Source organism: Bison bison, unplaced genomic scaffold (genome assembly GCF_000754665.1).
Source record: "Bison bison bison isolate TAMUID 2011002044 unplaced genomic scaffold, Bison_UMD1.0 scf7180017864345, whole genome shotgun sequence".
Classification (NCBI taxonomy): domain Eukaryota; kingdom Metazoa; phylum Chordata; class Mammalia; order Artiodactyla; family Bovidae; genus Bison; species Bison bison.
In genome coordinates this window covers 4,689,136-4,716,509 of record NW_011494917.1, presented here as the reverse complement: position 1 = coordinate 4,716,509, position 27,374 = coordinate 4,689,136, and the positions used below count along the sequence as shown (strand labels likewise).

Genomic DNA, 27,374 nt, shown 5'->3' with positions numbered 1-27,374 from the left:
AAGCCAAACATCTTGCCCTATTGACATTGAGAAGTCGAGCACCAAAAACAATAATAATGGCACTATAAATGTATTATAAAAGATATTTCTTCAATAATCTTCATGTGATTTATTTCAAAGGGTGATCAGAAAAGATCAGAGAGAAAAAAACTGACAGAAATGCAAGTGATCTTTTTTCTTTTTTAAACCTACCTTAAATTTAAGTAAGTCAGCATCTGTAGATTAATGATGGCCTCCGGAATGACTCTGATACAATTATGATACAGATTAAGAATTTCCAGTGATACAAAATGGCACAACTCCATTGGAACTTCAACCAGTCTGTTTTTAGATAAATCTAAGAGAAAAGGAAAGAATATTTTGTCAATATATCTTCAACATAATCCAATACAATCTTATCAACTATCAATACCTTTTCTTTAACACAGTTTAAAATAAATATTATAATCTAAATTTAGATCAACATTATTTTTTGTACCACTCTTACTACAGAGTTGTGATTCCCATTTCCTAGCATTATAGCCCAATTCATATAGAAGAACAAAAATACTACTGAAACAGTTTTAGCTCTCTATATCAGTTTGTAAATTCAGGCCAGGTACAGGGTAACTGAATCAATATTTACTTTTTTCTCCATCTGAAAATGGTTTCTCCCCCAGATGAGTATGTAAATCGAATCCTTTAATATATCTGAATACACATTTGCCTTAATATTTAAACTATTTAATTCAATTTTGCATTCATAACATATTGTCTCTGAAAATGTCTTTTATACCTTTTCCAAACACACAGTAGATACTAAACAAGTATTTCATTCACCAGAATTACTAAGTACCTACAATGTACTAGACAACTCTGTTGTCTGTTAAGGATGGATACCGTGTCTGCTGCATGATCTGTGGTAAAACTGGCTCCCTTGGCCAAGTGTACCAAAGACAGTACCAGTGGGGACTTCTCTGGTGGCCCACTAGCTAAGACTCTGTGCTCCCCATGCAGGGGGCCCAGGTTCCACCCCTGGTCAGGGAACGAGCTCCCACATGCCACAACTGAGAGTTCACATGCTGAACTAAGACTCCACGGAGCCAAATAAACAAATGAATAAATAAAGAACATCTAAAATAAAGAGTAATAACAGTCTACACAGTAATATAAACATACAATTGACAGCATCACCATCTCAACAATAAAAATGTGGAATAGTCCTTAATGTCCAAATCTAGGAATGGTATACATGACTGTAAAATGCCATAAAACACTGAATACAAACAAGAACTGCCACTCTTGAAACAGTAACTCAACAGTAACAAATCACCTCGCCCTTAGTTAGGCAGGACTTAATCGGTAAGAACTGAAGATGTTCAGTAAATAATATTTCAGATTTACTTAAGGAATCACACTATATGTTGTGTATACTAATGAAACACAAATCAAAAACCTACCTCCCCAACTGACCTTCCAATAGATAAACACATAAATAAACAAAAGCAGGTTAGATGTCTTTAGAGGAAGAATTCTGGGAAAATTTTAAGGGACAATTCTGATCATATTTAAACCATTTCAAACCATGTGATAGGAAAGAAAGTTTTCAAATTCTTATTTAAATAGTAACAGATGATACTGATATAATCATCTAACAAAAAAGTACACAACAAGAAAACTACAGATGAATCTCCTTTCTAAATACATGTGTGAATCTAAATTTAAAAAGAGTCAACAGAATTAAACACTTACCTAAAAAGATTAACATATTAGGCTCAAGTAGGATTCATTCTAGAAACATCAGTATTTTCTAAATTATCTAAACATGTCATCAAATAAAGAGTGACACATTAAATAGTATATGATCACCTCTCCTCTTAACTTCTTTCTTTCCCTTCTCCTATGAGTCACATTATAATAAACATCTTTTAAGGTCTCTGAGAATTTCAATAGGAAAGTCACATGCAAAACTATTAGCTGTCCAGGATCTGGCCTACAGGATCACCCTAAATCCTTTAACTGAGCTACTCTGGATTTTTCCAGTTCTTTCTTTTGAGAGTATTATTGATTATAAATAAAGGTATAAGGCGTTAACAGTGGGCACATGAATGCCCAGACTACAATGAACAGACCAAATGAACAGACCTCCGTGTCCAGAGTTAGTGAGAATTTACCTATGTGACACGCCCTTATCATCCTGGGTTTGGGTTCCAGTTTCTGTGTTAAAAGGGAAGAAATAACAAAACCTACATGGAGCTTAGACTCTTTCAATCCCTATAGAGAAACAGTTGCCTAGGTTAATTTAAAACAAAACTGAAATACAGAAAAATCACAAGTTTTCCTTTCCTATTTGTTTAGATTCACTATCCAAATGATAAATTATTGACGGATTCATCAAAATTTACTAAGTACATGGTTTCTGCAGAAAAGAAAAACACAGAGGACTACTTTTTTTTTAAGTTTATAATTTGATAGGTAAAAGGAGGCAAACCCTCAACTATAAGGTAAAAGGTTCCAATTGGGCTTTAAAAAAAAAAAAAAAAGATAGAAATAAAGAGGTAAAATCCAGGTGGGTATTTGTTATCATCCCTTTGAGCACTCCCACTGAGCCAGACACCGTATCTGGAGCTTTGCGTCTAGTAACTCATTTAAACCAACGCAAGGAGCACCACCAACCTACAGATGAGTAAACTAGGCTCAGAAAGCTTCTGTGACTTGCCCAAAGCCACAGAAATCAGTAACCATATTCACAGCTAAGTTTGTCTAACTCCAAGGCTGACCAAGTTCCCCACCCTTTCTCCTTGGAGCAATGGCCAGATCATGTATCCCACAGCTAGATTATTAGGAAGATATGGCGATTAAATCTTCACTGCATTTTCATTTGTCCAAAATACAATAAAAATCAAGTCAACAACATGTTCTGTGTAAAAACCCAGAGGACAAGAAAGTTAGAAACATTACGTTCAAAAAAGAAAGTGCTCTAAACAATGGCACCTGATGGACTAAATTCTGGAAGTGGTTACAGGAAACTTGGTGAGTAGAAACTGGCTTAAACTGCCAATTATCCTAATCTTATATAAGCACTCTGTTTCACTGAAGGGTTTAGAATGAGTTTTCAAATACATCACTTATTTTTTCCTACTTGGATCTGAATATCATCTCAGTTCAGTTCAGTTCAGTCGCTCAGTCGTGTCCGACTCTTTGCGACCCCATGAATCGCAGCACGCCAGGCCTCCCTGTCCATCGCCAACTCCCAGAATTCACTCAGACTCACGACCATTGAGTCAGTGATGCCATCCAGCCATCTCATCCTCTGTCGTCCCCTTCTCCTCCTGCCCCCAATCCCTCCCAGCATCAGAGTCTTTTCCAATGAGTCTCAACTAGCTTTCTTATTGGAAGAAAGAGGGTACAAAAAAAAAAAAAAGGAACAGGTTTGCTTTCCTATGATTTACTGAGGCTCCTGCAGACATTATTTTGTACCCTTGGGCATCCACTAACTCACCATGGGAAAGATGCCCAGAATGGCTGGGAAAGTCAGTCTGGATTAAGACATTTTGACTTTGATAATCCAGAGTGGATAATCTGATTATAAACAATGGGGAAAAATGTCATACAAATTGGTTCAAAAATTTTCCTGTCAGCTGAAAACAAAGAAATAAAATATGGTCTGAACCGTCTTTAAAAACAAAAGAACCAAAAACAAACAAAAACAAAACACACAAGAAGGAAGAAGAGAAAGAAATCCAGGATTTAGCTGTAATTAAAGTCATGAGCAGACAGTTCAGGGTGCCCACACAGAAGTGAGTGTCTCTAACTGGGACTCTTAGAGGGCAGATCCTTGCCGGAGGCAGACAGAAACAAAGCAGGAGCCAGGCAGTTGTAGTAATATTTACAGACAGACGGGAAGAATAAGAGTTCACAGATAATAGGCAAGTGTTAAGAATGCAATTTGTATCTTTATTTTGAAATACAACCCAAACCAGTTTGGGCAAATGAATCAGGAGCTGTGAAAAGTCCAGTAAGTTCTGAATGATAGAAATATGTCAGTTCTTAAACTCGAGATAAACAGGGATGAAGAATTTGTGTTTATTTTTCTTGTGTGCTGCTCTAATTCTGTTATAAATACATGGAGCTATGAATGAAGCCACTTAAGAAATCTTTTCCTAAATAAAATATCTTCCTAGTATATCTCAACTGCGTTAGTATACTGGGATCACTTAGAAAGAAGGCTTTTAAAAATCCTGAAGCCTGGGGTCCATGGCCAGAAGTATCAGGGTGTGATTTGGGCATCCCTGGATGGCTAGTTGATCCCCACTATCCCTTTATTTTCAAACTTTATTTTCTTGGGCTCCAAAATCACTGCAGATGGTGACTGCAGCCATTACATTAAAAGATGCTTGCTCCTTGGAAGAAAAGCTATGAAAAACCTAGACAGCATAATAAAAAGCAGAGACATTACTTGGCCAACAAAAGTCCGTCTACTCAAAGCTATAGTTTTTCCAGTAGTCACGTATGGATGTGAGAGCTGAACCATAAAGAAAGCTGAGCACCGAAGAACTAATGCTTTTGAACTGTGGAGCTGGAGAACACTCTTGAGAGTCCCTTGGACTGCAAGGAGATCAAACAGTCCATCCTAAAGGAAATCAATCCTGAATATTCACTGGAAGGACTGATGCTGAAGCTGAAGCTCCAATACTTTGGCGACCTGATGCAAAGAGCCAACTCATTAGAAAAGACCCTGACTCTGGGAAAGACTGAAGGCAGAAGGGGACGACGGAGGAAGAGATGGTTGGATGGCATCACTGACTTGACAGACACGAGTTTGAGCAAGCTCCAGGAGATGGTGAAGGACAGGGAAGCTTGGTGTGCTGCAATCCATGGGGTCGCAAAGAGTCAGACACGACTGAACCACTGAACAACAGTAATCCCAAGGCAAACACAGGTGATCCACCCTCTCAGCTTCCTATCTAAACCAAGACCCACCAACAGGTGGCGCTCTCCTAGAGGCAAGTGGTTGGGTCTGGGAAGAGTCTGATTTAGACAACAGTCTTGGGAAAGAAAACCGCACCAATTCAGTTTGATTAGATTCTTAGTCTAAATTCCAGCTCAACTAGTTCCAGATATGATTGGAGCGACAAAAATCCAATCTGCAATGGAGTTTTACATATCATGATCAGTTGGCTATGATCATAGAAAATTAGGTTTTTTTTTCTTGTTGAATCTTCACCATAACCTAAGAAAGCAGGTGCAATGATCACTCCCAGTATGTGTGGATACTGAGGCCCAGAGAGGTTATGCAATTTGCCTCAGGACACAGAGCTAGTAAGTGGCAGAGGCAAGAACTAAACCAGCAGGCAGGACACCAAAGCCGTGTTTTCAAACATCACTGATTCAGCCTCGTAGGACTGCAGCTAGGGAAGGTCAGTTGTTCTTGTGGAGTATCTCTAATTTAAAAAATAATAAAAACAGATCCATTTTTTTTTTCTTTAAAAAAAAAAAAATCCATTTCTGATACCTGGTGAGGAGGCATGAAATGATGTCAAAGCTCTGGACTAGAAGTAAGTGATCTTTGACCAGGTCCTAATATCTTCTCCAGTGAGATGAGCCTGTGTCATCAGGGCCTGGTTGCCCATCCCGAGCCGGATTCAGTCCGTTCTTGCTGGAAACCTGCCCAGGGGCCTCAGCCTGCCCTGGGGAGCGGGGTCGACTGCAGCTCTGGGCAAATGGCCGGGCAGCAAACCGGAACCCCAGAACCACGTCCTCCCCGCGTCCGCTTCTTAATTGAAGCGTTCACATGAGAGCAGGGCAGCCAGAAATAAAACAATACATTTCGCTCGGGCCAAAACAAGCTCTGCGAAGCCCTAAAATAAAGTAGCCAAATGAATAAAAATAAGCAGAGGAGCGTAGGAAAACAGTCAATGGAATCTGGTGTGCAGTCAGCACCCTCGGAGGCACGGTGTTGTTTTTGTATAAAAAAGGAAAGTGGTGCCTTGGGAGGGGCTGGATGACCCCCCCCACCAGCCGCACCCCTCCAACAACAACATCCTGAGTTATCAGCCACCACAGCCACAAGCAGAAGGCTGACAGACCAGGACAGCTGGGAACCTCATTTGCAACATCCGTGCTTTCTGGTCTAAAGGAAAGGCCTGTTGGAGTCCAATCATGCCCAGTTCCAGAAAAACTGAATGATCCATCTTTTAAGCTGAGAGTAAATATGTGATCACGGCTTCCCAGGTGGCGCTAGTGGTAAAGAACCTGCCTTGCCAATGCAGGAGACGCGAGAGACACGAGTTTGATCCCTGGGTTGAGAAGATCCCCTGGAGAAGGGAAAGGGTAACCCACTCCAGAATTCTTGCCTGGAAAATTCCATGGGCAGAGGAGCCTGGCGGGTTACAATCCATGGGGGTCACAAAGAGTCGGGCACGACTGACAAACTGGAGCACAGGAACAGGGAATGGAAGTTTAATTTTAGCGTATTAGCACCTTCCATGATGCCTCAGTAACTGGGTGAAGTGTGTGTCCTTCACACATAAATCTAAACCCCTGACCCACAGACAAGCATACAGGCCCCACTGTCTTCCTAATACTGACGGGACCCTCTGGGCCAGGCCACCTTTGCCCTCTTGCTCGGTCCCTTGCTGGGTCCATAGTTCAGAGACAATCCTTGGATGGAAGGATGGTCTGGGGCCACTTGCACTGTCTGGACAATCTGTATCCATTCTCCCCTAGGCAGGCAGGGGTCTCTCCAGAAGAATCTCAGCGATATCCTTCTCTAAAGAACCACTGCACAATGTCCCAGGGGTCTAATCACCCCTCTTTCCCCACTCCAGGACAGACACCCCACCCGGCCCCACGATTCAGCACCCACAGCCAGCTCCCCAGACACCTGCACATTTGGGAGTACTCCGGAGTAAGAGACTTGCTCCAGGCAGTGAAGCAGAGCCCATGGGCTGCCTCATCCTTGACTCTGGAGATAAAACCACATGTCACTTCCAGGGTTAAACAGGCAGAACTAATAAACAGATTCATGAAAGTTTTGAATGAGTCAGTCAAGATCTCAGGCTACATCTCTAAGAGATCAATAAAAAAAAAAAAAAATCATCTTGTCAAACACTAGAGACTTGTTAAACAGTTCCTCTGTATGAACCATGAAGTTTTCCCTGATTATCTACTTAAAATGTCAACCTGTCTGTCTTACCGCCCCTTCCTCTGTTCTACATTTTCTTTTCTGTCTTAGTGCTTGGATAGCCTGTTAATATAGCATACCATTTATTCATGTATTTTGGTTGTTCATTTTCTCTCTTCCTCAACCAGAATGTAAGTTCTGTGAAGGCTGGGATCTTTGCATTGTTCACTGGTATACAGTAAGAGTTTAATGAATATTCATTGAAGGAAGGTAGTAGGAAAGGGGATTCTTCGGTCAGACAGCTTGAGCTCAAACCCTGATTCCACTACTTGGTGTGTGCACTTGGAAATGATTACTTAATTTCTCTATGCCTCAGCTTCTTCACTTGTAACATGAGGATAGTACTAGTACTGGCTTCGCTGAGTTACTGGAAGGACTACATGAGATGATACACACAAATCCTTACAGCAGCATCCACACAGAGGAGGGACTCTAAGAATAGTCTCTGTCATTATGTTAGCTAATGCTGGGTTTCGAATACAGTATTTCTAGCAAGAAAAAAAAGGCCTGGGCTGGGAAGGAGTTTAAAATCTAGGCAACAAGCACAAGAAGTACACCATATGTACAAAGGCTTCATAACACTAAATCAGAGATGAAACAATAGACAAAAACAATGGTGCATTATGAGCAAAAAATCTGTAAGTTAGTTTGAACGTTACCCGTCCCAAGCAGAAGAAGGAAATAAGAAATAGAAGCTAGTTTTGGTAAATGCCAAAAAAAATATGACAGATCCAGACTCTTGGTCTGGTGAATTTATTAACAGTAGATACCTACTTAAGCCCACAAAATACTGAAGAGGTAATTACATATGAGGGTTTCCCAAATGGTGCTAGTGGTAAAGAACCCACCTGCCAATGCAGAAGACCTAAGAGATGCAGGTTTGATCCCTGGGTGGGGAAGATCCCCTGGAGGAGGCCATGGCAACCCACTCCAGTGTTTTTGCCTGGAGAATCCCCATGGACAGAGGAGCCTGGTGGGCTATAGTCCATGGGGTCGCAAAGAGTCAGACAAGACTGAAATGGCTTAACACGCATGCATGGCCTTTTACAGAACAAATGCATTGTTGAAATGTTGATAGCAAAAATTGATTTCTTTATGGTACCTCTCCTATCCAAAGCATTGCCAAAAAAATTAGGAAATAAAATTGTAAAAGACCACCATAGATAGAATTGGTGGGGGAAGGGGTTCCTGTCCCAAAGTATAATCATTTTACTTAATCTCTAAAAGGCTCACTCAGAGGCTGTTTACTCTTCAACATAATTCTAACAAATGATATTATTGCCTGTTTAGCACCACTGTGTTTTAGAAGCAACAAACAGATTCTACAAAGAAAAGCAGTCATAAGAAAGTGTGCTTCTAACAACAACAAGAAAAAAAATAACAAAGAGTAAAATATACATACACATTTTAAAATTTCAGTATTTTAAATTCAAAAATTCTAAATGTAATGGTCAAAACCCTTCTAAATATTATAGAACAATGTAGTTTTAGCACCAAAATAATACTCTCAATGTTGAATAATCTAGGACTAGTTAACACATTCGAAAATTAAACTAACTTTAAAATGTTCAAGAGAGCAGAGCAGTATCTATTTTTTTTAATGTTTTCATGTAAAATTACTCAAAACAAAACATCTTAAATGGTTACAGCTTCTGTGAAATGACCCATTCCCTAGTGATTCTGTTTAGCTAATGAATCATTTCCCACTTCCTTTAAGAGAATTTTGGCTCTGAGACATAATAAAAACAGCTCATCTTTAAAATGAGAAATACCAATTTAAAGGGAAAACACTAATTTTCTTATGAAACATGAATGCTTTAAGTAGTATTATTGCAAAAGTCAAAAGGTAGAATTAATTCAAATCTTCACCAAGGAATGAATGGAAAAGCAAAATGCATTCTACACATACAATGGAACAGCGTTCGACTTTAAAAAGGGAGGAAAGTTTGCCACGTGCTACCACATGGGTAATCACTGAGATTATGCTAAGTGAAATAAGCCAGTCACCAGAAGACAAGTACTGTATGCCTCCATTTACACAAGGTTCCTAAAGGAGTCAAACTCATAGAGACAGAAAGTAGAACTATGGTTGCCAAAAGCTGGGGAAAGGCAGAATTGTGGAGAGGGAGAGAGTTTCAGTTTCGCAAGGTGAAAAGAGCTCTGTGGATGGATGATGGTGACGGCACACACCAACATGGATGTACTTAGTGCCACTGAACTGGACAGTTAAATATGGTTAACAGGGTAAATTTCATGTGACATGTTGTTATTTTATTACAATTTTAAAAAATGAATGCTTTTAAAAATGATCATAAAATACAAACATTATCCTGGAACCTGAAATTTCCCAGAGTAACAGAAATTACTCACCCTATCAGGTGGGAGGCATAAGTAAAAGGGACAGCTCTGGGAAATCTCACAAGGACAGACAGCACATCTACACTATAAATGCTATCAGGCAGCTCTACGACTGGGCGTGCGTGGGTGCTCAGTCGTGTCCAACTCTGGGACCCCAGGGACTACAGTCCGCCAGGCTTCTCTGGCCATGGGACTCCAGACAAGAATACTGGAGTGGGTTGCCAAGTCCTCCTCCAGGGGAACTTCCCAACCCTGGGACTGATGACCAAGTACCACTAACTCAGCAGTCACCTTACCCAACAGTGTTCTCTAGCTCCATCCATTGATCTACATAGACAGATATCCTCACTCATCACAATGCCAACGACTGCACATGCTGGATACACTTGGACCTCATAAATGTTGGAAAGAAGAGTGAATAGCAGTGCCTGGAACTCAACGGATGACAACTGAGAAAAGAAATAAATTAGGGCATGGCTTCAGCTTTAACAATCTAGCAGAGCAGAAAGGAACAGACACAGAGCCTGATGGTTAAATTCTAGGCAGACATGGGAAGAGACACAGTCACAGACTTTCCCAGGAACGGGGTCTCCCAGGGTGCAGAGGAGCCCAGGGGAGACACAGCAAGGGGCTCTAAGGAACAGGAGATAGTGTGGGTCAGTCCTCTGGCAGGTCAGACCCAGGGCAGCTGCTCAGGTGTTGTGAGCAGACCTTGGGTTCTCTGGAATGGCAAGAGGGAGAACAGGATCTCCGGAGCTTTCCCTGGGAGGTTCTAGAGCTCAAGGGGCCCTTCAGTAAATCACGTGATTGCTGCTGGACTAAAGCTGAGCAGCTGATGACAATTACTCACCAGCCAGTTCATGGACAGTCTCTGTTACACGGTAATTGCAGGAAAACTAGTTATTAGTGATTAAGGGATCTGACAAGTGCTGCAAGATGAGTAATATGGGGAAGGCAAGGCAGGTGAGTCCCAAGGGCCCTAATGGATCAAACTCACATGATTATACTGGAGTTAAAGGAAAGGAGTGGACTTGCTGTAAACAGAGCAGGGAGCAGGGAGGAACACAGAGCAGCTACCCGGGAACTCCATGGCCTCAGCCTGGCTGGAGCTTACAGTCACTCCAGGTTTACTACCAAGAATGAAACAATGCACTGTTGTGACTTGAGTACATAAATATGAAAACTCTCAACCATAAAAGAAATGTTATTTGGTGGAAAGAAAGCCCTTTATAATAAAAATGACCTCATCATAAATTTTTCCCAGAATTTTTACATTTGTTAGCTTTAGAAATCAAATATACTGTAAAAGAGTCTGTGTGTGTGTGCTCAGTTGTGAATGTCAGATGACCATAATCATCAATAATTAGATGATGATGATATTATTATTTAATATTTTCTTGGCCATGCAACACAGCATGTGGGATCTTAGTTTCTAGACCAAGGATCAAACCTGTGCCCCCTGGATTGGAAGCCCACAGTCTTAACCACTGGACTGCCAGGGAAGTCCCAGATTATTTTACTATAAATTTTTAAAACAGCAAATAAAAACATTAAGAAAGTTAACATTACCCCCACCAAAAGTAGAGAGGATGGAATGTTTTTATAGTTAAACAGCCCTTTCACATATATTATTGATTTGGTCTCTCATTAAAAGGAACCCTTTTAGAGGCAAATCAAATATCATTTTTTACAGTCCTATAAATAATCTCAGGCATGAGACCATGTAAGATCTTTATCAAAGATAAAATTATTGACCTTCCAAGAGACTTTCTAAATGGCAAAAAAAAAAAAATTAGTACATTTTTAAAGAGTTCTAAGATAAAGAAATGAATTTTTCCTTTTATTAATTCTCAAGTACAGGTCCATTAGCCAGATAATTCATTATTCAAGTTTCCCCAATACTTGTGTTAAACATTAAGCAGAGTGCGGGTAACAGCCATCACTTTGAAATAGAAATCATACAGAATTCAAAGTTTATATCATATGGCATCAATTATATCAATGGTGATTAATCTCAAATGTGGCAAAATTTTAAAAGCTATCCACAAGTCGTGAGCCAGTTTCACCATATTGCTTATAAGGTCAAAGAAGGAATTATTACCACAAACTTTATTTTTGACAGAAAAAACCTTAAAGATATCACCAGTGATGTTTTTAAGTAGATATGATTCAGAAAATCTAAAGTTAAGAAAGCCAATCTTATGCACCAGTCTATTTGAAAATCCATACTACCTCCTTATACATAATAGAAATACTGTTTTTTTAATCACTAATGACATTTTATGTGTACAAAAGTGTTCAGAGAAGGCTTAAGTTATTATTTCATTTTCATGTCTTTCTTTGAAAATAGACACAGTGTTTGGGGGAATTTTAAATTGAGCTTTGTTATCTTTTTGATAAAATAAAAACTTGAAGTTTCTGCTGAAGCCTATAGTTTTAAGAGAAGGAAACAGACAATTTATTGTGCTTTTCTGTTTGAGAAAGCTCCTTCTTGACAGAACCACTCAAAAAATACTTTTGAGCATCCATACCAGGAATAGTTCTGCATGGTGGGCAAACAGCAGTGAATCCTGGCAAAATTTCTGCCCTCCAGAGCTTACATTCTAGTGGGGTGATCTACGCAAAACTAACAGGGATAATATATCGCATGTTAGACGGTGGTCCGCGCTAACGAGAACAATAAAGTAGAATAAGGAAATAGGAAGTATGAGGCAGGGGACCGCAAATTTGAACAGGATGATCAGGAAGAATTCACAAATAAAGTGAGCAAACAGCTGAAGGAAGGAAGATAGGAAGTCATGGGAACATCTGGGGGAGGCACCTTTTCCACGAGGAACAGCGAAGGGGAGAGTGCTGAGGTAGGAGAAAGGCGGGCCTACGGCAGGGGCAGCAGGGGATCCAGCGGGGCTCACGAGGGTGATGATCTTCAGAAAGCAGCCTTCCGCGGGACCACGGACTGTTCCCCTCCAGGAAAGGACAGAAGGCAGCCAACTGAGGCACAGATGCAGATATCTGAGTGGATGGGGTGGTGGGTAGCCACTGAATTTCCCATAACGATTGCCGCCAAGCCCAGCTGGGAGGGAAGGAGCAGGAGATGGTCAAGGTCTTAAGATGAAGTGTGAAGCAGTCGATAGGACAGAAGCAAAGTGGCCGAACCAGACGAACGGAGACTGAGTGCCGGGTGATTTGAGGACTGGCTGTGAGCTGAGAGTGGGATGGCCAGGATGGCCAGGGTGTGTACAGATGCCCAAGAGAAGGCGCACACTGCCTGTGTCCCTCTGGTCATGTCCAACCTTAGTGCCTTTGCCCATCAAAAAAACTCATCTAGAAATGAAAAAATAAAAGTATTGACTTATCATGTGTAGCTCTGATCCCATAATACAGCGTATCTAAGTGAGGAGAGCCAAGCAAAGTCCCCAGGGGTGAGCCTACTCAGCAGTAAGTCCCAGATGCTGGCAGGGGTGAGCGAGGAGGTAGGGGCAGTCCCAAGGCTAAACGGCATCTTCCCTAATGCTTCCCGCCGCAAGGAAGACCATCCACACTCAGTCATTTATAGGAGGCCTCTATAAGCTGGGCACATTATGCAGCTAGTGTATAGAGCGACAAGAATTTAGGACTCAGTTCATAACCTCAAGTACAGAGTCCAACAGGGGAAGAAGAGAAATCAAAGAAAAACGTACAATGAAAATATACGATACATACACAAGATCTATATTTATCAGTATGGTTAAATACCAACTTGTCTGACAGGCTGAGAAAGACTTCAGAGAGGCATTGACCTGTAAGCTGAGTCTCTGGACGGTGTCTGGGAGAGCACCAGGGGCAGAACAGATAATTCACTCCAGACCAACAGGTGCTGCCCAGGTGAAGAATGGAGGAGGGGGTAGCTCACTGAGGAACCGTCACTGGCATTATGGTTTTGGTACATGGGGTTGATGCTCAGCAGGCATGCATGGAAACAGTAGTTACAGAGACTGGACACAAAAATCCAGGTGAGAAATGAGAAGGGCCAGGAGTAAGGTGAAGTCATCTGCAATGGAAGAATGAACATCATCATACGAGGGAATGGATCAGGGAGATATTTAAGAGGTAGAATTGGCAGAGTGATCTGCCAGTTAGTGATCTGTTAAATACAGAAAGTAGAGAGAAAGAAAAGCTGAGGGCATCTTGAGGTCTCTGGCTTGGGGAAATGCCCAGAAGCATGCTACTTGAAAAGGAATGCAGGGAGGAAAAACCAGATTTGTGGGCAATGGTGGGAAAGGAGAGCCATGATGAGTTTAGTTTTCAATACACTGATTTAATATTATCTAGGGGGCAACCAAGTAGAGTGGTCTGTTAGCCATGAGATTTGGGGTCTGGAGCCCATGATAAAGGTCTTGGTTAAAATGTAGATTGGAAGACATCAGCATGTAAATAAGGGGTGTTCATATATGACATCATCCTAGGAAAAACATGAAAACTGAGGAAAGAAAATGAGCTAGCAAAGGACTTTCTAGCAGCTGCCTCCATAAAGCCAATGCTCTTTCCCATCACAGTTTCTTGAAACCTAAAGGCTTGGTCCCATGGCCCAAGGGCCATGATGAATTCTGGAACCCAGACTTAGCGAACCAAAATCCAATGTTATTTCCACTCCTGCACTCTGCCCTACATGTTATTACACAGTTCAATGATAATGATGGTTTTGTACTGACACCTGGACCAAGTGTGTGTAATATGATGACAGCATCTAATTGCTATATTATCACTCACTTTTTAGGAAGTAATCAGGATCCATGCTTTAGAAATGAATATCCTTTCAGTTACACTTAGAGTCACAATCAATTCCTAAAACAACAAAAACACTGTAGGCTACACACCAAGGGAATTGAGAAGTTTGACTCCTTCCAGAAACACTTCCTTGGGCAATTTTTCTTTTTCTTAATGCTAAAATATGAAACAAAGCACGAACTGTCTACAAAGTGCCTGATTTCCAATTTTTAAAGTTCATATTTAGCTAGGGCAGCACTGATAAGAAAGGCATTTTTGTGACGGTGTCTGAATATAGTATATTCCATTGTAAGAACATGCAGTTTTTAAGTCTAGAAATAGTTTATTTCAGATGGTTTCTGTATCCTTTTTCACAGATCTAGCTGGAAGCTTCTTGCTGAACTAAAATATAATAAGATTGTTGATAGAAACTGTTTCACATTATCACTTACTAGCAACTACAATAGAAATACAGTTTATATTACTTAAGAAAGCATGTTAAACTGGTATATTATTTTCCAAAATATGGTTTCTGAAAGCATGTAAACAACATGCTTATTTTCGTGTGACTTCTCTTTCTCCTCTCATTTTGGTCACATGATTTACTTCATCTAGAGTTCAGGCATAACAAACAACTGTTGCTCACATCTAATTTTTAAAGCAAGAGCTCTTATCAAGTTCTGAAAAGAGCTAGTGTGCATGGAATAGATTTAGAAGTCTACCCTCTCTAGGTCTCTTGAATTATGCCTTAAACTTGAAGACAAAATAGATTTTATCTTTTCACTATTAATGGCTTTGCAAACAATTTGAAATCCCGATCTGAGAAAATGTTTTTGTCCTCCTGAAGTTCAAACTGCATGTTAGACCCATGCTAAAGTGGACACAAAAATGATGTAAAATGACCCAGGTTTGCAATGAGAATTCTCTAGTCTTCACACTGAGTCAGTGAGCAAAAACTGCCCCATCTAAACATTTATATAGATGCACCACACATACGGCACTAGTTCTGACCAGCAAACTCAGAGCCTGCCAGGACTACAAGTCACCATGACCACAAATCATTACTCAGCACTTACTGTCTCCCAGGCACACAAAGTGTTTTCCAAATACTCATCATCTCGTAAAAACCTCACAGAAAAAAAACATAATTCAAAAAGATACATGCACCTCAGTGTTCATACCAGAACTACTTACAGTAACCACGACATGGAAGCAACCTAAATGTCCATCAACAGAGGAATGGATACAGAAGATGTGGTATACATATATAATAGAACATTACTCAGCCACAAAAAGGACAAAACTGGGTAATTTGTAGAGATGTGGATGGATCTAGAGACTGTCGTACAGAGTGAAGTAAGTCAGAAAGAGAAAAACAACACAAATATGTGGAATCTAGAAAAATGGTGTAGATGATCTTAATTGCAAAGCAGAAGCAAAGACACAGACACAGAGAACAAAAATATGGATACCACGGGGGAGAGGATGGATGGGAGGAATTAGGAGACTGAGAATGACGCATGTATAGAATAGATAACTAACGAGAATATTCTGTATAGCACAGGGTACTGTACTTAATGCACAGTGGTGACCTGATGAGAATGGAATCCACAGGGAGGGGGTATACGCAAATGAATGGCTGATTTGTTTTGCCGTGTAGTAGAAACTAACACAACGCTGTAACACAACTATACTCCAAAAAAATATAATTTAAGGAAAACATTTAATGGAGATGTAGGGATAGTACATAGGGATAGAGACAGGGATACCTACTAGCAGATAAAGAAATTGAGACAGAAAGAAGTAAAAATAACTTGATCTATAACATACAGCTAAAAAAGTTGTGAATGTACTTCATGCCACTGAATGGTATATCGAACAGTGGTTAAAATGGTAAACTCTGTATTATGTAATATTTTACCCCCAACATCAAATATTATTTAAAAAAGAATAAATAGCCAATCTTGATTCCTCATACTAAAGTAAATTTCAGGTAGACTGAAATTTTAACAAGAAAAAGAAACAATAAAAGTACTAGAAAAAAAAGTTGCAAAGCTGGGATTCAGAGTCCAGGCTCCATGCTAATGGTCTTCCACAAATTGCTATTTTACGGATAAAAACTACCCAAAGTGCAATTTTAAAGACCACTCTGATCATCATCAAATTAAATTTCATAATCACTCAATAGCACTGCATGGCTTGCTGGAAAATACAATGCTTTGGGCAGGTCCATCTCCTGTTGAGGAGCAAACCCCAACACAAGGTTGGAAGCCACCTTTTATAAAGCCTCAAAATTGTATCAAGTTGTTGGTCGTGGAGACAGTTTCTTAGTGAGAGCACTTCAAGGGAGACTGCCAAGTGCACTAGAGAACCCACTTTTGAAACCTGTAGTTTAGGGGGAAGTGTTTGCTATGGAAAGGATGCAGAAAATAATCACACTCGTGTTTTAAGAAACCACACGCATACAGCGGAGAACAAACACAATTACAGTTTTCCAAAATACCTCAGAGTTGAAAGCTTGCAAAAAGCCTCAAAACTTGACTGCAGATCTAAAATAGAGTTCAGAGAGAGGAAGGAGGGAACAGATCCTGGTGCTGAGGTCTCCCAGTGGCCTTTGGACAGAAAGAGTCCCAAACCTAGGGAGCAGAACTGGAAGGCAGCCAACAGAAAACTGGAGAAAACCAGAACTCCCCAAAGCTTGCAGTTTCAGAGTGAAGTTCATAAAAGTCTTCTGTAAAGAACTGCCCATCTCGTTTATTTTACCATGTTTCAAATATTGAGTTAATTAGAACTTTCTCATCATTGTTCTGAGAATCAGTCTAACTGCACTTGACGAAGGAAGGAAAGTCAAAACGCCCCTCTCCCCAAGCATTCAAAGCCTCAGTGCTGAGTATACTTTCCATTTGACAAACAACATGGTCCTTTCCCACTCCCAACTTCTTAATGTACACAGAAGCCAAGCAGAGAAGAAATGAATGAGAAAACAGAACAGGCTTCTGGGTGGAGCGCTCGTCAGATTGTGGGACTCCTGAAAGGCAGTATTAGACCAACGGGTCATCTTATGATGACTGGCATGCAAGATAACACAAAATACATTTCCACGGGATTAATAAAAAATAACAAGTGAGCTATGAAAAGTAAAAGACAGACATGGACTACAGATCCTGAGAAGACAGCTGTCGTCACTACTGTTTTATTAAATGGGGAAAGATGTCTTTCTGTCCCTATGAAGGATCCTATCCTGGTCTCCCAGTTTGCAGTTCAGCTCACTGATTTTACCACAGGTTCAAAACCCCCAAGAAGCTCTGCACTACAGCCTTTGGCCTTTTTTTGTTTCCATAGTTTACCAGGAACATTGCATTACATTTCTCGAGAATACCCAATGAGATATGTTTACTTTCTGGTGTTGGGGGATATTTAATGCAGGCCACTGTCATGTTCAGAATGAATAAACATTCAAAATGTTTTGTAAACATTGTTGTTCATCTGCTAAGTCATGTCCGACTCTTTGTGACCCCATGGACTGTAGCACGCCAGGCTCCTCTGTCCTCCACGATTTCGCGCAGGTTGCTCAAATTCATGTCCATTGAGTCAGTGATGCTATCTAACCATCTCTTTCTCCGCCACCCACTTCTCCTTTTGCCTTTAATCTTTCCAGCATCAGGGTCTTTTCCAATGAGTCCGCTCTTCGCATCAGGTGGCCAAAGTATTGGAGCTTAACTTCAGCGTCATTCCTTCCAGTGAATATTCAGGCATGATTTCCTTCAGGATTAACTGGTTTGATCTTGCAGTGCAAGGGACTCTCAAGAGTCTTCATTACTCTAAGAGAAATCCAACGGGTATGTTCAGTGACGTTTAGCGGCATCAGTAACACTAGGTATTGTCCGTCACTACCCGACATTTTCTGTCACACGGGCTAGACAGGCAGCAGGGGACTGGCTGCAGCATAAAACAAAAGCCACACTGTTCATGCACGTTGCCCCCATCACGGCATTGTACCTGGAAGTGACAGGAGCTGGACACGGTGTATCATGAAGCTGATGCTCCATGCAGCACATGGCCCACTGCCAGATGCCCCCGTGGTCTGAGCATGTGGAGACCCATGTCTTAGATGTGCCCTGACCCTCTATTTCCTATAAACCATATTCTTTCCAATGTGTGATTTTGTGGGATGGGAGGTTTTCAGGTATGTGTGTATCAAGGTTTTACCGAGATGCCTAGCATGGTAATTCGGTCCATGGACATGGAGAGAAAGAGAAAATAATGCAGGTACTTCAAAGATCTCACATGGGTCTCAAAACTACAAATGAAAAGGAAAACTCAGAAAAAAATAATTATTAATAGAATTATCCCTTTAATATAAGCTATTGGAGGAAGTGACCAACAAACATGGGCCATGGGTAGCCAGGACTGGTACTAGCAGTTTCCATTGGAAAGGAGACTGGACGCTGCATCCTTCTAGACCTTTGCTGTGTGTGTGTGTGTGTGTGTGTGTGTACACGCACATGTGCCTACACTAATGACAGGTGGACCAGGTTGAGAAGGAGGAAGAAGGAGAGGGGAAGCCTGGGAAAACAGTATGACAGGCAGCAGTCTAGCTATACAATGGAACGCTGGACAGACTGCCTCTCACTCCACCCTGCTCCCCAGCTCTGCCTCTCACACGTTACAAGGACTTGCATGGTTCACTCAATCCTCTGGGCCTCAATCTCCCAATCTGTCAAATAAAAATCCAGCCTTATCTAAAGCTCCATGGTAAAAGCAAAGAGTCAGAAATAGAACCATCCCTTCTCACTACCTTACTTTCCAGGAAGATGGACCTGTCATTACATTTACATTTACAGATACCAGTATAGGCGGAAGCACGCTGAAATCCAAAATGTGACTTTCAAATTTCATATACACACATGTACTTTCAGACACGGGCTGGTTGAGATGAACTGAATCTTTCCAGCTGGCCAAGAGAGATTATTATTATTTCTACTTTCCCCCTTCTTCTAAATAGTATGTGTACAAACCAATTCTTTGTAATCTTACAGATCGAAACCCCACACCCCCCGCCCCAGGCTGCCCTGTCCGTGGGATTCTCCAGGCAAGAATACTGGAGTGGGCTGCCATCTCCTCCTCCAGAGGATCTTCCTGACCCAGGGATGGAACCCGCGTCTCTTATGACTTCTGCATTGGCAGGCATGTTCTTTACCACTACCCCACCTGGGAAGTACTCCAAATGGTATATTTACAAGTAAATGACAGAACCAAAATGCAAACCTAAGCCCATCTGACTCCAAATCCAAGGCTTATCCAATTTTACCACATGTCCATATAAAAGATGTGTGCTGCTGCTGCTGCTGCTGCTAAGTCGCTTCAGTCGTGTCCGACTCTGTGCGACCCCAAAGACAGCAGCCCACCAGGCTCCGCCGTCCCTGGGATTCTCCAGGCAAGAACACTGGAGAGGGTTGCCATTTCCTTCTCAAAGGCATGAAAGTGAAAAGTGAAAGTGAAGTCGCTCAGTCGTGTCCGACTCTTAGCGACCCCATGGACTGCAGCCTACCAGGCTCCTCCATCCATGGGATTTTCCAGGCAAAGATGTGTGAGGCAGATGAAAACTCCCAACCAATTCCTCAAACATTAATTTGAAGAACACATATGAAGAAGTTAAAGGAAATACTGCTCCTGGAAACACAAGTCCCTGCGCCCCACACACGGTGGGGCCCAATACCCCTACAACAGCGGAAGTCGGGTGAGCTGGGGGCCCTCAGGGAGAAGGCAGGGCCCGCCCTCACCTCCCTCTCCAGCTCAGGACCACCACCCCGCGTAGTCTGAATCCCCCCTCACTAACTGTGGTTGTTAGTGGTCGGGACCCACTGCGGCACAGGACCACTAACGTTGGGTCTTTGACAGTTGGTTGCCAGTGGGCGGGGACCACCAGTGGGTCCTGGGTGGACCCAGTGCCTACCAATGGTGCAGGGTAATGATGTCCACTGGAGGAGGCAACGGCGAACCACCCCGGTATTCTGGCTGTGAGGACGCATGAACAGTACGATAAGACACCGGAAGATGAGCCCTCCAGGTCGGAAGGTGTCCAATATGCTGCTTGGGAAGAGCAGAAGGCAACTGCTAACAGCTCCAGAAAGAATGAAGTGGCTGAACCAAAGCGGAAGCGACACTCGGCTGAGGATATGTCTGGTGGTGATCTGAAAAAAACTCCGGGAGGTGGTGAAGGACAGGGAAGCCTGGCGTGCCGCAGTCCATGGGGTCACAAGGAGTCAGACACGACTGAGCGGCTGAACAACAACAATGCACAGCAATGGCTGCATGCTAAGGACAGTGCTTGCTCCACTCTATTATGATAAACCTTGTGTTATCTAATTTACAATAAAACAGAAACTCAGAATATTACAATCACGTTCACTTTTGTTTTAGGGGGATTTCTTTTTTTTTTTTTTTTTGCATAAACCCACTTACAGGGGCATTCGAATAATGAAAGAAAACAACGAAAAGCAAGAGTCACTATTAATTTTGTATTTAACACATGTGCTCTTTTCCATCCATGTCAGCACACAAAAAGGGCTAAAACTTATCTAATGAAAATTGAGTCTAACGTCACACGGTTTGGCAGTCATTATCAAGGTTGCCAGGCTTAAAACGAAATTAAGCAGAAACTAACCAACAAAGGAAACGACTACTTTACAACTCCTTGAATTACCCAGAAAATTTCTCAATACAAGACCGTGTATTAAGCACAGTGGAAGACTATAATGATGAAAAAGTATTAAAACATAGCCTTTTTAGCTCATCGCCCATTTCCCAATTGCAATTTAACTCAACTCAATCTGTATTTAATAAAAGCTGACTCTGTGCCAGACCCTAGCCAGTAGGTCTATCAAAACAACAGCACAGGACTTGGCACATTATGGGATGGCCCCATCTTGAGTATGACCCAATATGGCCCTTGTCAGGCTTCGGAAATTAAAACCTCCCACCTTCCACTTAGAGTAGCTATCACCAATCCTTCCATCCATCTGTCCACCCATACATTACTCATCCGACAAATACTTCTGTTGCCTATGCTGTGACCTAGGGATTTAAAGACGGAAACTCACTGTTCCTGCTCTCAGGTATTTCTAGTCCAAAGAAAATGACCTCAAAAGACAGAATGAACGGTAACAGCTTGGTGAGTTCAAAACACGTCTTGCACTGCATAACCATGTTCATAACAGCACTGTTCACAAGAGCCAACAGGTGGAAGCAGCCCAAGTGTCCATGAGCAGAGAATCCACACAACACCGTATATGCATACAACGGATAGCATTCAGCCTGAGAAAGGAAATTCCAATACGTGCTGCAACTTGAATGCACCTTAAGGACCTTGTGCTGAGTAAAAAGAGCCTGACTCAGAAAGGCAGCCACTATGTGATTCCACTCAAGAGACATACTCAGAGTACTCAAGTTCATAGAAACATAAAGCAGGATGGTGGCTTGCAGGGTCTGGGGGACAGGAAAGCGGATAGCTGGGTAGTTTAATGGGTACGGAGTTCCAGACTTGTGAGATAGGAGCCCTGTGGGTGGATGTGGCTGCTCAACAACGTGAATATGCCTAGTATCACTGAACTGTGTGTGTTTAAAAATGGTTGAGGTGGTAAATTTTATGTATATTTTCTCACAATTAAAAATAAAGACATGTTCCCTCATTCTAAGATACTCCTCCCATTAAGACATGCGGTCTATGTACCCCTACCCCCTTTGTGACCCCCTTGATGAATTCAGTGTGGCAAACGTCACTCTGCGTGACTTTCAAGCCAGCCAGGTTCTCCCAGGCTCTCTTGGGACACTGACTCCAGGAGACTTCATGCACCACAGAAATCTAGCTGTCCGAGGCGGCCATGTGGAGAAATGACACTGAGAAAGAGAGGTCCCAGAATCCCCAGAAGTTCCAGCCCCCAAGGGTGGGAACTTCCCCACTCCCATACCATCCCTGCAAGCAAAAGAGCCTCTTTGGTGAGCAGCCAGCACTCTCTGACTGTGACCACGTGAGACTCCAGTCACTAACCCCCAGGTGTGCCCAGTCAACACTCTAGGTTGATGGGCAAAATAAATGATGGCTGTTGATCTAAGCTGCTGTTTTAGGGTGACCTGTTCACAGCGCTGGACAGCTGGAGAACAGAAGTAGCAGAGGACGTGAGAGGCATTTGAAAGCAGGCGGTCCTAACAGGGACCGAGGGCGACGGGGATGAGGAGACACTTAAGCTTAAGCCCCACATGCACACAAGGCACCACTGAGTATGTGGGCAGGGAGAAGGCTGCGCATCCAGATAGGCAAAGCCGGCAGGTATGACCAGAACCCGGTTAGAAGAGGGGTAATGGCAAATATGAGGGTGATTGTCAAGGCTCTCTATGCACATGACCCAGAGGCTGCTGAAGATACTGAAGGTTTCTTGGTTTTTGTTTTTCTGGCTACAAGGCATGCAGGATCCTAGTTCCCCAACCAGGGACTGAACCCATGACCCCTGCATAGGAAGTGTGGAGTCTTAACCACTAGCCTGCCAGGGAAGTCCACTACTGAAGGCTGTTAAGTAAGGAAGTAATAGGAGGACTTCCATAGTGGTCCAGTGGTTTAAAATCCACTTTCCAGTGCAGACAACATGGGTTGAATCCCTGGTCGGTGAAATAAGATTCCACATACCAAGGGGCAACTAAGCCCGTGTGCCACAACAAAGACCCACAGCAGCCAAAATGAAAAAAAACAAATCTAAAAAGAAAGTAACAGGAAGAGTTTCAGTGGGAGGAAGACCACTGATTGTAATAAATCTTCCTAGTATAACATTCGACTCTACAAGTAAATGCTGTTGCAACAAAGGTTGAACTGTTCCTTGAAAAAGTAATTCACAGATTTGGAGTGGCTGTATTAAGCTCACAACATTGAGATTTTTCCCGTCAATAATATCCCCAGGTCACTCCAAAGGTGTTAGTAGTGTTTTCCATTCTGTTTTCCTTCATGCTGGCTAAAACAGATTGTGCCCCCAAGATAAGCAGCAGAATTCTAACTTTGCAAGGAATTCCCCCCCAACACCCTCCCCGTGCTGCACCTGTTCTGAGACTACTCACAGCAGAATCCCTTCAGGCTCCACCGATTCCCTGCAAGACTTTCCAACTCGGTGGATCTCCTGATATCCAAACCAATTTAAGAGGCAGTTGTGTCCTCTTACCAAAGAAAAAATGAAAAATCCCATTGAAAATGGCAATGTATCAGCGAGCAGGGATGGGGTAGGAATGGGGAGAAACTGAGGGACTGCCAAGGGGAGGTCGTTCTGAAACTCACTTTGGTGGATCCTGGTGGGTTCTCAAAGTGCTTTCCTTAATAAGGTGCAGAACACATCCATCCTCAAACTCCACAGCAGTCAAACCCAACACCAGAGAACGAAAATGAACGAAAGGAGCTCTTACAATGGTGTGCTCTATTTTGCCCACACAGATTATCTTATAATCTTACATAAACTCAGCCTGCAGAAAATGTTTTGCAAGTTAAAAATAAAGTCATGGTTGCATTAATTATTCTTGGGAGTCAAGGAAAGGAGGTGGGGCAGCAGAAGGGAAAAGAATGATCAAATTGGCACAATCACTAATGGAAGATGATGGGATTAATTAAACATATCCCTGGAGAAAAAGGCTGACTCTGAACAACAAAAGGAGTCACCCTCCAAAGGATGAAGTAGATTTTTATAAAGGAAGCTAGAGATTGGACACTTTGCCTTTCTGGTACTGAAAAGCTATCACTTTATAAACATTTTGAAAGGCTGTTAATCATGTATTTGTGGCTTTCCTTATCCAGAAGATTTGCCTTCTCCTCGTCACTATCCTTTTATTAAATGTCATCTTTCTCCCACCATTAACCATCTTCATGCCAAAGCCCCTACTTAGTCTGGACATTCTAAATAACCGCAAGCATTACCCTTCCCCAAGAGTATGCATTATTATCATTATTAGGGCCCAGAAATTGCTCCCAAGATGAGGCAGGATTGCGCGAAACACACCAGATGACAGGTCCCCAGCTCACACAGAATCTGCAGCCCTTCACCAGCTGCTCTCAGCGAAAGCAGAATATAAAGCCCCCTCTAAAATCTCGTGCTCAGTTTCAATGGATGCAAATGACAGACCGGCATCTTTTAACTACACTGAGAGCTTCCAGCCCCGCTTTCTCTGGGACACATGCCAGGGGGATCAGCTATGACACCCTGGGTCTCTCTCCAAATTCTGTTTTCCCAAAAGGCTTAGGCTCAATGAGCAGTACGACACAAGAAAGCTGCTTCACTGAAATTACTAATTGCAAACTTTTTTTTTTTTTTAATAAAAATGAAAGGGAGTGGTAAAGGATCTTGACAGAAATGCCAGCTTTACCATGGCACTCTTGAACATGGCTGGAAATTTCTGCAGGCTGTCTGGTTGTTCAAATTCGGAAGTACATTTTCTTAGCTTGATTCATAGCATAAATTAATTTCAACAAATTAACAACCTGAGAATTTTTATTTCCCTTTCATGTGACAGGTTGTCTGGGTCTTTGACAGTTCCCCTGGGGTTTATGAAAAATCAGCACTGCCTGAGCGATGTACTCACAGGATGCCTTCCAGGACGAAACTTTCATGGCAGCATGAAACAAGCGTGGAATCTTCACTGATCCTGGGAACACGATCCACTTAACAAGGGTTCTGCAAGTTGGTGCCTGCTGTTAGAGACACTGGCAGGACTTGCACTGATTTTTAATGAGCTTCTGCAGGCAAAACACTTGCAGATGCTTGTCTGTTAAGAAAGATGCAAATCACACCCACCCAAGCTGAAGAGAATGTAAATCTATTTAATGGTTGAGACTGTACAGCATTGGATGGTTTACATCCTTTGGAGGGCTCCAGTGTCACTGAGTTGGTTAATGATACACTCTCTTATGGAGAAGGCAATGGCAATTCACTCCAGTATTCTTGCCTGGAGAGTCCCATGGCCAGAGGAGCCTGGTGGGCTACAGTCCATGGGGTCGCAAAGAGTCAGACACAACTGAGCGACCAATACACACACACTCTCTTAACCAAGCAAATGGTTGGCCGACTAGAATTCAGTCAACACTGAAGATACAGGATACCCTGCCTTGGGAAGAACCATAGAAATGAAAGTGTGCTTATTTAGATTCCAGTGTTTTAAAGTTCTTTATTTCACAAAAGTGTCACCTCTTTGTTTTACTTAGTTTTTGTAGAGTGTTTATTTTTATTTTGGCTGCACACCATGCAGGATCTTAGTTCCCCGACCAGGGATCAAACCCATGGCCCTGCATCGGGAGCACAGAGTCTTAACCACTGTATCGCCAGGGAAGTTCCCATCCTAGGGCTTCTTTAAGTAGCAACTTCTGTTAGCACATTCCATTTAATTCAATTTACTCAGGAATGATCAATACACACATTGCATGGAAATTTCTATTACCTAAGGAAGAATAATGCAACATTTGCTTTACATTTCAAGTCCAATGTCTGGAACACAAGTAAAATAAGCCTGCATCTTATCCACCTTCTAAACCTTTCCAGTTTCTAAGAGCATAAATAAGTGAAGTGAAATCAAAGTTGCTCAGTCGTGTACAACTTTTTGGTGACCCCATGGGCTAAAGTCCGCCAGGCTCCTCTGTCCATGGGATTTTCCTGGCAAGAATCCTGCAGTGGGTTGCCATTTCCTTCTCTAGGTATATGGAAGGGATTAGATGAAGTTCTGCGGGATTCATGAATGCAAACTTCTCAAAGCAACACTCCCATCCACTTGATGAGTTTTCCTATTTTACCATCAGAAGACACTGTAAAAAATATCAATTGTTTAAAATATAATATCCTTTTTGCAACTCTGAGGGATGGGATGGGAAGGGAGGTGGGAGGGGGCTTCAGGATGGGGGACACATGTACACCCATGGCTGATTCATGTCAATGTATGGCAAAAACCACTATAATATTGTAAAGTAATCAGCCTCCAATTAAAATAAATAAATTAATTTAAAAAAATATTATCCTTTTTGAGTATAAAGTGGTGACTAACTCCCTATATTCCCTTACTATACTAGGCTATAACCTTATATTATGAAGGGTATTATAATATCAAACTTATTGTATACATCTAATATAAGGTTTATCTCTTCCTGAGAAATTTAGTTAGAGCAATGGGAAGTAAGTACTGCAGAACTCCATCACTGCTCATCCAGACCTTGTCAAAAGTCTTACCCCAACCTCTCCCCTCATCTAATGCCATGAGAATTAACTTACGAGGTCACACATGGAAGCCTGTCACTCTCCTGCTCAAATAACCTTTTATGGTTTCCTACTTTGGCTTCCAAACCGAAGTCAGAATTTGCTGTCTGAACTTGTGTGTATGGCATTCACCCGCCTACGCTCAGAGCTGACCTCTGGAGAGTCGGCTTGGCCGCCATCCACTCAGCGTGCACGGCTGGAAACTGGAGCACAGCCCTTGCCCTGAAGCCACTCGGGGCCGAGTGGGAAAAGGACAGATGCAGAGGCCACACCGAACCTGCAGTACACCCCCCACAGGCTGGCAAATGCCATTTTGCAGGGAGGCCAGGTGTGCTACAGTCCATGCAGTCACAAAGAGTAGGACACGACTTAGCGACTGAACAATAGCAACAAGTCCCTGTAGACTTCAGCAACACAACTCATCATTGTTCTAGAAAAATATGGCAGATTATCCACAGATCACTTCCCTGCTACACAGCTCCACACCTGATGAGTTACCTGAGCAAGGTTCCTATGATGATTACAACCCTGTCCTTGGGGTCCCACACCTGTTTCTGCTGGAGAATACTACAGACTCGCAATTTACTCTACACTTGTCATTTTTTCCCTTAGGAGTTTACTGAACATAAATGCATATACCATAAAAGAGTGAACACAGCATGTCATCATTAGTGTAAAAACAGGAAGAAAATAATAATAACCTTTCCTATTTGTTGGTACCTAAGTAAGGATATACGAGAATGTGGTAACCTGGTTGCCTGGAAGGAGGTGAACTGGGTGGCTGGAGACAGATCTGGTGAGGAATTTGCACTCTGTACCTCTTTGCATCTGTCAAA

General features: G+C 42.2%; 1 protein-coding gene across 1 annotated transcript in view; it reads right to left on the bottom strand.

The window, feature by feature from the left end:
- Nucleotides 1-25,887, bottom strand: part of LRCH1 (leucine-rich repeats and calponin homology (CH) domain containing 1) — a 133,727-nt gene extending 107,840 nt beyond the window's left edge. The window contains exons 1-2 of the mRNA XM_010854641.1: nt 24,881-25,887; nt 193-337 (exon numbers count right to left, since the gene is read on the bottom strand). Coding sequence (XP_010852943.1) covers nt 193-337; nt 24,881-24,908 — 173 coding nt within the window. The 5' untranslated portion in view covers nt 24,909-25,887. The remainder of the gene's footprint in view (nt 1-192; nt 338-24,880) is intronic.
- Between the last annotated feature and the right edge of the window lie 1,487 nt (nt 25,888-27,374).